General features: G+C 45.2%; 1 protein-coding gene across 1 annotated transcript in view; it reads left to right on the top strand.

Moving 5' to 3' along the window:
- Positions 1–14220, top strand: part of LOC123372429 (interleukin-6 receptor subunit beta-like) — a 53792-nt gene that overhangs the window by 21456 nt on the left and 18116 nt on the right. The window contains exons 8-10 of the mRNA XM_045020503.1: positions 1011–1152; positions 1288–1370; positions 4198–4408. Of these exons, the coding sequence (XP_044876438.1) occupies positions 1011–1152; positions 1288–1370; positions 4198–4408 (436 nt within the window). The remainder of the gene's footprint in view (positions 1–1010; positions 1153–1287; positions 1371–4197; positions 4409–14220) is intronic.

The raw sequence follows: 14220 nt of genomic DNA, 5'->3' as shown, positions 1-14220 counted from the left end.
TGCTCAGATGCTGCCTACTGGATCAGATCCCATGCAATATCTGGCATCCTGTTGGAGCTGGGAAACTGGATCCTGGGACCTCCCAGGTGGATGACCTCACCACTGAACTATACAGTCATTCATTTTCTCTCTCTCTGGCCCAATAATTGTTCCACTGTGAATAAATACCTTAGTAGTCATTGGGCCAGAAAGAGAGAGAATGAATGTTTCTATAATTTAGGGTCCAGTCCCCCTGTTCCAATCACTAGTTAGTTATACACAGGAGAACACTTTAACCAGAAGAAAGTAGGAAGCCCTATGTCAAAATATCCCATAGCTCAGTGGGTAGAGCATTTTCCTGAGAGGTGGGGGAACCCTGTTTAAATCCTCTGCCCCACTCAGGCAGAGCGGAAAATGGAACCTGAAATGCCCATATCCCAGGTGAGTGATCTAACCATTGGACACTACCTCCTCCAGCCATTTTGTGAGGGACAAGTCAGGCTTCTAACTCTGTCCCAGAACAAACAACTTAGACACCTAAGCCACCTGACTCCAGGAGAGCAGTTCCAGTTCATGGATTACTGGCAGAGATAGGTGTCTTCCTGCAGCCTCTGAGAGAGAGAGATGGATCTTAGGATACTGCCCTCTTGATGGCATCTCCCATTGGCTAGCTTAAGTGGCTCCCTGCCTTGTGTGCTGGCTTTTGTGGCTTGCATTCTAAGGCACCTTTCTTCCCCATTTGTTATACAGGGAGCCCGGGTGCCTAACTCAGGCTTTTGTGGATCACAGTGTTGTTCCTGTGATTTTCTAACTGCCTAAAAGTTAGGTGCCATGATGTTTAGCATTGCAATACCTACATCTCTTTGTGGATCTGGGCCTTAGTGACTCCTGTATATTGGTGAGTACCCTTAACTTCCATTGAAAGAACTGGCCTCTTAGAAAGGAGAGTAATGATTACAGAGTATAAAATTATTAAAAGGGAACTTTAGTTTAATTATGCCAAATATTGTTTAAAATTTGTTTGTTTGCAGGTGCCCACAGCAAACGATGCTGTCAATGTGACTGTCTCCGATTTAAACAGTACATCTTCATATGTTATTCAGCTCAGATGCAGACCCAGTGAGGATCACCACTGCGTTTGTGTTTGGAGTAAAGAGATTTTAGTCCCTCATAGTACGTGGCATTTCATTTGGTTGTTCTGGCGATTGGTATAAATCAGTTGTTGCATAAAGTTATGTAGTATTTATAGATTGGAAAATATTAAAATCAAATTATGAGTTTGGGTTTCCTCATCCTTCTCTTCTCTAGAGCTGATTGACAAGCCAACAATTTCAGCTAATGAAACCACAGAAATCTCTCCAGGAAGAATAAATGTTTTTCTTCAGTGGCAGGTAATGTATTTGTTATTATTATGGATATAGCAAAAAAGTTAATCATTTTGGGTGAAACGGGGGATTTAGTTCATTATATTGAAATGTCAACAAATATTCTATGGAAGCAAAACTATATTTGAGTATTGCGATGTTGTGCACCTTTGCATCAGCAATTCCTAGCACTAATATATATATATGTAAATTTGTACAGCCATGGTCTTAGAGAAGAGTGAGCAAAACCCCTTTGTAAACTTACAAAATGATTGATGCAGCAACATTTGAACTCTGGACATTGGCCTAAATGAAGCATCTTTCCATTCTACACTAAGTATTTGTAGGAGCTGAATTCTCAAATCTCTCTCTCACAATCATCCTCCACCTTGAAAGATTCCCTTAGGTAGAGACACCTGAGGCCGTAGAGCTAAAAGACTCTCTTTGTCTCACATATTCATAAGGTGTCATCTTATTCTCAAATGGGACTACAGCTTCTGAAGGATCCCCACTCTAGGAATTCTGAAAGCAACTTCCAAGTTTATTTATTCAAAAATCTAGATACAGCTTAGGTTATGAGACTGTTACTGACAAAAAGAGTGTTCTATTCACCATGCAGAGTGCTGCATATTCACCATAATGCCATTAAAAGTTCAGAAGCTGAAATCTGGAAGCGTCTCTTCTTCCACAATGGACATCATGATCATCAATTGACTGACTCCTGTACATCAGACATTTTTGCTGAATTAATGCTGTGAAGGTTTCCTGACAAAGTGAGCACATAAAAATTGTGAGGGCAGTAAATCCGACAACCTTGAGTTCACTGCCAGGGGGCTAGCAGGACATTTTGATGAGCAAGGAGCTATTATAGACTTCAAGGCCTGTGGTCTTCATGTAAAGACTCTCTATCTAAAACCTGAGGGAAAAAGAGGGCTTCCAATTCTAAATCAAAGTCAGAATCAACAAAGACACCCATATCTGTATGTGAAGTGATCTATAAAAGGGACATTTTGCAGCAATCTGCTGAAAAAAAAGAAACTTCTTAGGAAGTTACCCCTCTTACCAGCAGGTAATGAATCTAAACTGGAAATAAAATTATTCCTTTTACAGTAATGTCGTAAATCGTATATACTAATTCCAATATCAAACTGAAGAAAGAAATCATCTTTAGACTGAGAGCTTGAGTTACATCTTATGTAATTGTTTCATCTGATCCCATCTTCTTTAAAATTGAAGGCCTTTTGTGCACTTTAGTCCCATTCAACTCAATAGGGATGCACTTAAGTGCTTTCCTGACTTGGAGCCTAATGACTTTAAAGATGCACAATAGTGTAAGAGTAACTGGGATGTGCTTCTGAGTCTTTAATAATTATAAAATGTTAAGAAAAAAAATGCAGACGCTCCTGCCATGGCTATTTACACAGCATTGGAGCAGAGACCAGTTTGTGACACAAGACTATAGTATCTAGTACTAGTATCTGGATACTTAAAATGCATTTGCCTTGGTCAGTGCTCACCTTTTTCTTTTGAGAATTGCTCTGCTCTGTTACCATACTAAACAACCTTAATATCAGTAGGCAAGGACACCTTTCTGCTGTAGCAGTTTAATTACCAGTCCCCTCCTCCTCACAAGATAGTTCAAAATGCCCTATCGAATCTAGGGGATTAAGATTTTCAAAGGCATACATGGCAGTTAAGCACCTAACTCTCACTGACCTCCAGGCTCCTAATAATTAGGGGCACATTCTGAGTGCAGCATATAAAGTGTTTTAGCGGCTTCATCCTCATTAACGTTTATTGGATTTGCACAGGTAAGAACCCAATTCATCATCATCATCACTCCCATAACCGCATTGGTCATTGGGGCACCATCACTGATGATCAATCAACCTATTGCCTCCACCCCTGATGATTGTGTGTCAGTGCTTGAGTCTCTGTGAAGTCCATTCCTGTCTACTCTTTTATGTTGTCAGTCCATCTCTTCTTCTGTCTACCTCTTCTTCTCTTCCCCTCTACTGTCCCTTGGAGGATGAACTTGGCTATAGGCCAGATGATCTTGTTACATGGCTGTACCTCTTCAGCTTGCGCTTCTTCATGGTCATCAGGAGGTCTTCATATGACCCAGCGCATTGGGTGATGATATTGCAGACCTCTTCATTAGTGACATAGTCAAAGTACAAGATGCCCAGGATTTTATGGAAGTATCTCATCTTTACTACCTTTATTTTCCATTCAAGTTCTGACATAAGGGTCCATGTCTCATACATATACAGAAAAATGGAGATGACCAGGGCATACAGCAGTTTCAGTTTGGATTCCAGACAGATGTTCTTATTTCTCCAAATTGGCTTTAGCTTTCCCACTGTTGCTGCTGTTTGCACAGTTCTTGACAGAATTTCTCCCTTTGATCCTTCATCAGTGATGATTGCCCCCAAATACTTGAACTGTTTCACTATCTCCAGCTCTTGTCCACTGACAGTCATATGTGAGCTGATCCCATCATGTTTGTTTGTCATCAGCTTGGTTTTCTCTGCACTGATTTCCATGATGTATTTTGCAGAACCCAATTAAGCAAAGCATTTAAGCACACAATTATGTGCTATATATTTAAATAATTTTAAGCAAATGCTTAAGTCCCAAGAACATGCTTAAGTGCTTTGTTAAATCATTTCCTAAATCCCCAAACACGGCACTAAATTTATCTCCTTTTGACAATCAATGTGCAAAGACAGCGAAGATTTGTTTATACATAATTTCACGTTTGTTTTGTGGCTTGCAATTTTTTGTAACTGTTCTAATTTTATTAAGAAGGGGATTGATATCTGATTGTTCAGTGATAATCTTTTTCTATTAGATAACACAAAGCAGGAATGTCATTGGATACTATGTTAATATTGAAAGAATACCCAACAGTTGCAATGATCAACCCGAACGCATCAGCATAACCGAGAGAAGACTGCATCTGAATCTCTCCATGGCTTATTATCGGTTTAATATTTCTGCCTATAATGAAGCAGGAGAATCTCCACAGATCACTTACGTTGTCCCAGATTTCACCTCAACAGGTACTTTATCACTTATTCTAGATAGGTGAAGAAACATTATTTTGTGGGCAATGTTGCCTTGTGATAGCAATAGTTTTGGGATGATTGTTCCTCTTTATTTTTTTCTTTAAACCTGCACCAGAGTAAGGACTCGTATGAAAACTGGCCAAAAAGAGCAGTTTTATGGAGCTCTATCTGTTGTGAAGATTAAAGTTATTCGTATCAAATTAATGCCTGTAGGAGGTTCAAACTGAATTCTGTGTGAGCTGATCCAAACCAAGAAATCTGAAAAATAAACTGGAAACCTGAGAGAACAGCTACATTTATTTCAGCTAGGCCATTGGATTAACTAACTACTAGCAGACTCATTTTACTGTGCATTACAAACACTCTTTGTAGTTTGAGGTGATTATAGCTGTATATGACCTGCCAGGTGCATATTTACAATTAAAGGTCATCATGATCTACTGCTACTCCATTCAGTGTTTATCTTATGTTGTCTTCTGGCAAGTTGCATGTGCGCACAAATTTCCATCTTGAAACTAATACAATGGTAAAAATTAAGAGAGGATGGGGAGGGCCTTCCAAAAATTAGAAGGCTTCTAAGAAATCCAGGAAATATAACTGCCACAGTACAATTTCCATGCTTTGCTAGACACTTGCTTGTATATCTCCATTCATTGTTAAAATCAGTGTTCCCATGGACCAGCACCTATATTACATTGTATTATAAATGTAATGGGTATTGTAAAGATCAATGTTTGTCAAGTGCTTTATAGATTCAATATGTCACAAATGCTAATTGTAATTATATATTATCTCATATCATGACGACTGTGACCTCATTCCCTCTGGCCTCCTCCCATATTGCCCCTCTCCAGTCCATAAAAAATGCAGCTGCCAAGAAACTCTTCTTGCCCTGTTACTCTGACCATGACATCCTGTCTTATTGTCCACCAGATCATATTTAAGATTTTTGTCCTTACCTTCAAGCAGGGCCGTCCTTAGGATTTATGGTGCCCTAGGCAGGATTATTAAACTGGTGCCCCTGTGCCTGTCTTGCTCTTAGCAACACAAATATAAGCTTACACTATTGGAAAACTTGCCACATGCATGTTATTAAAACCAGTTTAACTTAATTAAGCACACTGTAGTGCTGATGGACTAGCACTAAAGAAGTAGCACTATAGAAAAAATTCTGATTTGACAGAATGATGCAAATAATGTAATTTTTTTAATTTGTCAACATTTTATTGGAAATTTATATGAAGAGGTATTGAAACAAGGATTAGTTCTTAATTAAAAACAATCTTTCTGGCTTTTTTGGCTGCAAAATCAGTAATAATGTAATTGTATGACAAAGACAAAGTGATGTCTTGTTTGATTGCAAGAATAGCAAGACCAGTCAAGTGTTCCTGACTCCTTGTAGAGTGGAGGTAGTTTTTAATGAGCTTTAGTTTTGAGAAACTCCGTTCTCCTGATGCTATTGTTACAGGAATTGTCAGTAGAATACGAGTGGCAATGTACACATTAGGATATATGTCAACAAGTTTGCTGGTATGAGTAAACTGTACAATGTCCATTATCGATTTTGCATGTGGCAACATTGATGACAGTGTACTCAATTCTTCGTACAGTTCAAGGCCATTTAAATCAAAACGATCGCCGTGCTTCAGGAGGCTCTCTAGGTCAGGGGTCCACAATGCGGTGCCTGCGGGTGCCATGGCGCCTGTAGGGGCCTCTCAGTGCACCTGCGTACTGGCTGGCGGACGAGCATCCACCAAAATGCCGACAAAATTCGGCGGCATTTCGGCGGCGACGCCTCTGGATGACGCTGCTTGCCGCCGATAAGCAGTGTCATCCAGAGGCGTCGCCGCTGAAATGCCGCCGAATTTCGGCGGATGCTCATCCACTGCCACGGTAAAAGGTTGGGGACCACTGCTCTAGGTTCTTGCACTTTGTCATTAGTTACTCTTGTTTTCTTATTTCATTGAATTTAGTCCTGCTCAGCCCGCTACCAGCTAAGTGAATGGAACCCCAGGCCAACAGCGGGTTGAGTGGCTCAGCCAGGGTATCAGCCGCCAGCCTGCTCAGCCCGCTGCCAGCCTGGGGTTCCTTGGGGGTCCCCAGGCCAGCAGTGGGTGCTGAGTGGGGCCGGCGGCTGGGACCCCGGGTGGCAATGGGGCAGCAGCCAGAACCTCAGAGCAGCGGCGGGCTGAGCTGCTCGGCCCACTGCTGCGTGCCATCGAAAATCAGCTCGCGTGCCACCTTTGGCACGTGTGCCATAGGTTGCTGACCCCTGCTCTATACATTAGTAAGGAGATGAGCATATTACAGTTGTTGGAGGGCTCTATTTAGCAGTAACAGGGCTATAGGAAAGTCAGTCAACATTTTTTGTTTCCCTGATGAAAACTGGCCCACTCCCTTCCCCATACCAAACTTGTCACAAATAATTGTCAACAACTTAATTTTCTGTTTTTGGCTAAGATATTGATTTTTTTAAAACAAAAATATTGAAATTTAATTCAGGGTTGTTAGCAAGCTCTTTTGGCAAACAAAGTTGTTAAATGACAATCTAAATGGCAACTCAGTACTGCTTTCATGCTTGGCTCACTCCCCAGCCTGCTGGTCCAACAGCTGCAGTAGAGGAGGAGATAGGTGGAAAACTGCAGGACCCCAAAATCCACCTCTTGGGGTGCAGAGTGGCAACAGCAGCAGCAAACCCTCATCTCCGATCATACGCCAATGGGCACCACCGCCAGCCCAATGACCATGGTGAAGTTAGACAGCATCTGATCTCAGGGACGGGGCACCCCTGGAGCCACAGCAGCTCATCCTGCCCTGTGCAGCTCCCCCAAGATGAGATGGATCGCTGCCAGCCCGGGGGAGAGACGCACTCCCCAGCTAGGGTGACCAGATCCAGATGTCTTGATTTTATGGGGCCAGTCCTGATATTTGGGGCTTTGTCTTATATAGGCACCAATTACCCCCACCTAGGGTGACCAGACAGCAAATGTGAAAAATCGGGATGGGGGTGGGGTGGGAATAGGAGCCTATATAAGAAAAAGACCCCAAAATCGGGACTGTCCCTATAAAATCGGGACATCTGGTCACCCTACAGGTGAGTTCCTTCCCCCACCCCTTCCCAGAGACCCCAGCAGCCAATCCCCTCCCACAGACTGTGCTGCATTCGGCTCTCTCTAGGACCCAGCAGCCCTGCTCTTACATGCTCCACTGCTTCCCATTTGTCCGGCCTCTCAGCAGAGCGGTGCCCCCAGACCTAGTGGTGCCCTAGGCGGCTGCCTGTTCTGCCTATGGCTAAGGACGGCTCTGCCTTCAAGACACTGCACAACTCTGCCTCTCCCTGTCTGCATGGGTTGTCTCTTAATCCCCTCCCCACCTTCTTTTCTCCATCAACAATGCAAGCTTTGAGCACATTTCTCCCACAAATATCTCTGCACTGTCTTCTATGCCACTTAAACTCATAGAAGGAACACTCAAAATTTAACCTCAAGGCCACTCCTCTCCCCTTCTCTCTCCTAAACATTCTCTCTTTTCTGATGCTTATTAAAAAAACAAAACAATCAGTGGTGATTAGGTTTAGTGACATCTGATTTATTAAAACTTTCAAATGGTCTAGAACGTAGGGTGACCAGATGTCTCGATTTTATTGGGACAGTCCCGATTTTTGGGTCTTTTTCTTCTATAGGCTCCTATTACCCCTGTCCTGATTTTTCACACTTGCTGTCTGGTCACCCTACTAGAACCTTATGTTGCCACACCTTTGTTTTCTATTACCCTTCTTGTCCCTTCCTACCCCATCCCTCCTTTTGTTTGCCATACTCAATCATTGAATCTTATTCCAAACAAGATTTTAAGCACCTCAGGGAAAGGCCATGTCTTCCTATATTTTTGGGCAATGCTAAGTGTACAGGAGCAGCTACAGCAGGACTAGCATTTTTGGACTGATCATATCAAAGTTACAATTAGTATTGTGACAAAGTCAGTCCTGAGAGGTATACCAGAGTGGTGGAGGGAAGATATATCAGCCCTAGAATGGTAGAGGCCTGTTCTCTTTGAGCTTAACAAGGGTTACCTCAGGTTAACTAGACACACTTGAGGCCAGTTAAGGGCTCGCAGTGACATTTAAAAAAAAACAACCCTCCTAGTGAGAGAGGGGAGGGGAGATAAGATGCTGCTGGGAAGAAGGCTTCTCCTGAGTGGAAGGCTGCGCTCCTTCCTATAGCAACCATACTAATGGACTGTCAGGGGAAGGACTGCACTCAGAGGCCAGCGTAACAATGGAACACCCCAGAGAGAGGGCAGGGAAAGATATTCCCCTTTTTGTGTTATGATCTTGTTGCTTTTAAAACAAACAGAATGAAGTATTTCTTCACATAACACACAGGCAACTTTACCAGAGGATGTTGTGGTGACCAAGACTATAACAGGGTTCAATTCTGAGTAGTTTGCTGTAAGGCTTTCTAATTTGAGTGTAGTTATTGTAATATTATTATTGAAATATTAGGACAATGCATTGTTGTAAGGTAGAATTTCCTATGGCCTGATACTGTGTGTGAGGCCTGGTCTACACTACGGGCGGGGGGTCGAACTAAGGTACGCAAGTTCAGCTACGCGAATAGCGTAGCTGAACTCGAACTACCTTAGTTCGAACTACTCACCCGTCCAGACACCGCGGGATTGAAGTCCGCGGCTCCCCCGTCAACTCCGCCACCGCCGTTCGCGGTGGTGGAGTTCCGGAGTCGACGGGAGCGCGTTCGGAGTTCGATATATCGCATCTAGATGAGACGCGATATATCGAACTCCGAGAAGTCGAACGCTACCCGCCGACCCAGGTGGGTAGTGTAGACGTAGCCTGAGTAACAATCAGCATCTGGGTACATCTGTCACTCTCCAGCTGATGTGTCGCAATTAATGTTTCATACCTTCTCCTATCCACCTAGCACCAGAATTTTCCAATTAGTCCTGAACACAATTCTTCCCCTTCCTCCAACATCATTGTCACCTTAGCAAATCTCTCTTCTGGTTTCTCTTATTCTTGACTTATTTAGTTCTCACCATATTTTTCCTCTACCTTTCCCTGCCACTGAAGAATATAGTATCCACCACTTCAATATTTTCTGACTAATCCTACTAATAATCAATGGTTTACCAAGTCTGCCCACTTAAGCGTCATGATTTTCCTTAGACATTTATTTTCAACTCTAGCTGTAGTTTCATCCTTTGTTTTCCCTAATATGCCTAAGGTCTTGCACATCAATAAAAACATTACTGTGATGATATAGGCAGTCAGTTTGTTTCACATGAAGTTTTCTTAGACCTGGTCTACACTATGGGGTTAGGTCAAATTTAGCCACATTAGGTCGATTTAAAAATGAATGCATCCACAAAACCAACCCCGTTCCGTCGACCTAAAGGGCTCTTAAAATCAACTTCTGTACTCCTCCCCGGAGAGGGGAGTAGCACTAAAATCGACTTTGCTGGGTTGAATTTGGAGTAGTGCGGATGCAAATTAACAGTATTGGTCTCTGGGAGCTATCTCAGAGTGCTCCATTGTGACCGCTCTGGACATCACTTTGAACTCGGATGCACTAGCCAGGTACACAGGAAAAGCCCTGGGAACTTTTGAATTTCATTTCCTGTTTGGTCAGTGTGGCGAACTCAGCAGCACAAGTGACCATGCAATCCCCCCAGAACTGTAGAGCGTAAAATGTTTCCCCCCTATCATCTCTGTCCGTGAAGTTATTGCAGATTAGAAGGCGAAAAAAACGCACTCGCGATGACATGTTTTCTGAGCTCATGCAGTCCTCCCGCACTGATAGGGCACAGCTTAATGCAGGGGTCGGCAAACTTTCAGAAGTGGTGTGCCAAGTCTTCATTTATTCACTCTAATTTAAGGTTTTGCATGCCGGTAATACATTTTAACATTTTTAGAAGGTCTTTTTCTATAAGTCTATATTATATAACTAAACAATTGTATGTAAAGTAAACAAGGTTTTCAAAATGTTTAAGAAGCGTAATTTAAAATTAAATTAAAATGCTGATCTTACGCTGCCAGCCTGCTCAGCTCGCTGCTGGCCTGGGGTTCTGTTCACCTAGGCCGGCAGCGGGCTGAGCAGGGCCTGCGGCCGGGACCCCAGACCTGGGGGGGGGGGTTCAAGGGTCAGGGCAGAGGGCTGGGTGTGGGGGGGTTCAAGCGTCAGGGCAAAGGGCTGGGTGGAGGGGGTGCATGGCAGAAGGCTGAGTGTGTGTGGGGGGTCAGGGCAGAGGGATGGGGCTGTGGGGATGCAGGGCAAAAGGCTGGGTGTGTGTTGGGGGGGAGGGGTTCAGGGCAGAGGGCTGGGGGGTGCAGGGCAGAAGGCTGGGTGTGTGTTGGGGTGGGAGGGGTTCAGGGCAGAAGGCTGGGTGTGTGGGGGGGTTCAAGGGTCAGGGCAGAGGGCTGGGGGGTGCAGGGCAGAAGGCTGGGTGTGTGTTGGGGTGGGAGGGGTTCAGGGCAGAGGGCTGGGGGGTGCAGGGCAGAAGGCTGGGTGTGTGTTGGTGTGTACAAGGGTCAGGGCAGAGGGCTGGGGGGTGCAGGGCAGAAGGCTGGGTGTGTGTTGGGGTGGGAGGGGTTCAGGGCAGAGGGCTGGGGGGTGCAGGGCAGAAGGCTGGGTGTGTGGGGGGTTCAAGGGTCAGGGCAGAGGGCTGGGGGGTTTGGGGGCTGCAGGGCAGAATGCTGTGGGGGGGGTCAGGGCAGAGGGCTAGGGCGTAGGGCAGAAGACTGAGTGTGGGGGTGGGGTCAGGGCAGAGGGCTGGTGTGCTCGGCTCGTAGGGGTGCTCCCAGCCCCCTGCCCTGAGCCGCTCAGGGCAGGGGGCTGGAAGGGATATGCCCTGTTCCACCCCTTTCCCCATGGCTCCGTCCTACCTCTCTCTGTCTCCTCCAGGGAACTGCCTGCACGCTGTTGCTCTTCCCCCCTCTCCCTTGCTAGGGCCATCAGCTGATTGGCGCAGGGAAGGAGAGGGGGCGTGGCAGGAAAGCACCACGCTGGGGGAAGAAGCGGGGGAGGGGGGAAGCTTGGTTGCCGCAGAACCAAGCTTCTGCCTCCTGCCCCCGCAGGGGAGAGCAATGGGCAGGGGCGCTGAGGTTCAACAAGGACAAGTGCAGAGTCCTGCACTTAGGACGGAAGAATCCCATGCACTGCTACAGACTAGGGACCGAATGGCTGGGCAGCAGTTCTGCAGAAAAGGACCTAGGGGTTACGGTGGACGAAAAGCTGAATATGAGTCAACAGTGTACCCTTGCTGCCAAGAAGGCTAATGCCATTTTGAGTTGTATAAGTAGGGGCATTTCCAGCAGATCGAGGGATGTGATCATTCCCCTCTATTCAGCACTGGTGAGGCCTCATTTGGAGTACTGTGTCCAGTTTTGGGCCCCACACTACAAGAAGGATGTGGATAAATTGGAGAGAGTCCAGTGGAGGGCAACAAAAATGATTAGGGGGCTGGAGCACATGACTTATGAGGAGAGGCTGAGGGAACTGGGATTGTTTAGTCTGCAGAAGAGAAGAATGAGGGGGGATTTGATAGCTGCTTTCAACTACCTGAAAGGGGGTTCCAAAGAGGATGGATCTAGACTGTTCTCAGTGGTAGAAGATGACAGAACAAGGAGTAATGGTCTCAAGTTGCAGAGGAAAAACTTTTTCACTAGTAGGGTGGTGAAGAACTGGAATGTGTTACCTAGGGAGGTGGTGGAATCTCCTTCCTTAGAGGTTTTTAAGGTCAGGCTTGACAAAGCCCTGGCTGGGATGATTTAGTTGGGTTTGGTCCTGCTTTGAGCAGGGGGTTGGACTAGATGACCTCCTGAGGTCCCTTCCAACCCTGAGATTCTATGATTCTATGAGTGGGGCTGGGGGCCGGGACTGGGGCAGGCAGCTGCGTGCCGCTCAAAATCGGCTCACATGCCATGTTTGGCACGCGTGCCGCAGGTTGCCGACCCCTGGCTTAATGCATGGAGGCATTCAGTGGCAGAGGCCAGGAAAGAATTAAGTGAGTGCGAAGAATGGAGGCAGGACGCGATGCTGAGGCTAATGGGGGAGCAAATGGACATGATGAAGCATCTGTTGGAGCTGCAGGAAAGCCAACAAGAGCACAGAACCCTGCTGCATCCACTGTATAGCCACCTACCCTCCTCCCCATGTTCCATAGCCTCCTCACCTAGACACCCAAGAACGCGGTGGGAGAGCTCCAGGCACCCAGCCACTCCATTCCAGTGGATGGCCCAAGCAACAGAAGGCTGTCATTCAAACAGTTTGATTTTTAGTGTGGCTCCAATAAGCAATGTGACCTTGTTCTTCTCTCCTCCCCAACCCCACCTGGGCTACCTTGTCCATTCTCTTGTTTTGTTTTGTTTTTTAATTAATAAAGAAAGAATGCATGGTTTCAAAACAATAGTTACTTTATTTCGAAGGGGGGATGGTGGTTGGCTTACAGGGAAATTAAAAAAAAAAAAATCAACAAAGCAGGCAGGTTTGCATCAAGGAGAAACACACACAACTGTCACACCATAGCCTGGCCAGTCATGAAACTGGTTTTCAAAGCCTCTCTGATGTGCAGCACACCTTGCTGTGCTCTTCTAATCGCCCTGGTGTCTGGCGCGAAACGATTGTCTGCCGTTGCTTTGTCTGTCGGAGGGAGGGGCGATTTGTACCCAAAACCACCCGCAACAATGTTTTTGCCCCATCAGGCATTGGAAGCTCAACCCAGAATTCCAATGGGCGGCAGAGACTGCAGGAACTATGGGATAGCTACCCACAGTGCACCGCTCCATAAGTCGACGCTAGCCACGCTAATGAGGACTCACTCCGCCGACTTAATGCGCTTAGTGTGGACATTAGCAATCGACTGTATAAAATTGATTTCTAAAAATCGATGTCTATAAAAATCGATCTAATTTCGTAGTGTAGACATACCCTTAGATCAAGTTCTCCTCAGCTAGTTTTGTCACTCTTTAATTCTTCTTTATAGCCACTCCTACTGTTTTTCAGATAGAAGATGAAATGAAGTTCTCTATCAACCACAACATTTCCTGATGTATAAGTTGCCTGTCTTCCTTCTTAGTGTCAGCCAGTTAGTCTTGCCAGTTTTGATTATTAATGACTACACTATCTAGTGTTCATTGGGAATTTTTAGATTAAATGTTTTTTTTCAAGTCAGAAAATGCTGATTTGTCAAAACCAAGACTTTTAGCAGAAATGTATCAATTCAAATGAAGCTTTTGTTGGGAAAGTTTCTCAGGCCCTGGATGGAATTTCTAGGAAAAACCAGGGAAAGAGAGACAGACACTCAGGTTCAGATCCCCACTCTGCCTAATTTGGAGCAGGGGCGTGAACCTGAGAATCCCACATCCCAGGTGAGAGTGTCCTAACCACCAGAACTTTGGGTATTCTGGGGCGGAGGAGCCCAAGTCTTTCCTGTTGGAGTGATTACAATTTGTGTAGATAATTAAATATTAATTGGATGAGAGAGAGAGAGAGAGACTGACTCCAGCCTGGTGTTTAGAACACTCACTTGGAATGAGAAGGACTTGGGTTCCAGTACCTGCTCCTTCTAACTTGGTGCCCTAACTACCAAGTTAGAGTCAGTCTCTCTCTCTGGTTTTTCGCAGAGTGTCAAAACTTTTCTGGTTCACACAGACACAAAACTAAATGCTGAAACCCCAGCTTTTCTTGTGAAATGGAATTCTCATTTTCTAGCCAGCCCTAGATTTACATAAAGAAGAATACCACAAAAAACATCTTATTTCCCTCAGTTTGAAGCCTAACATGACTGTCTCT

This window comes from Mauremys mutica, chromosome 6 (genome assembly GCF_020497125.1).
Source record: "Mauremys mutica isolate MM-2020 ecotype Southern chromosome 6, ASM2049712v1, whole genome shotgun sequence".
Lineage (NCBI taxonomy): Eukaryota > Metazoa > Chordata > Testudines > Geoemydidae > Mauremys > Mauremys mutica.
This window is presented reverse-complemented; position numbering and strand designations above follow the sequence as displayed.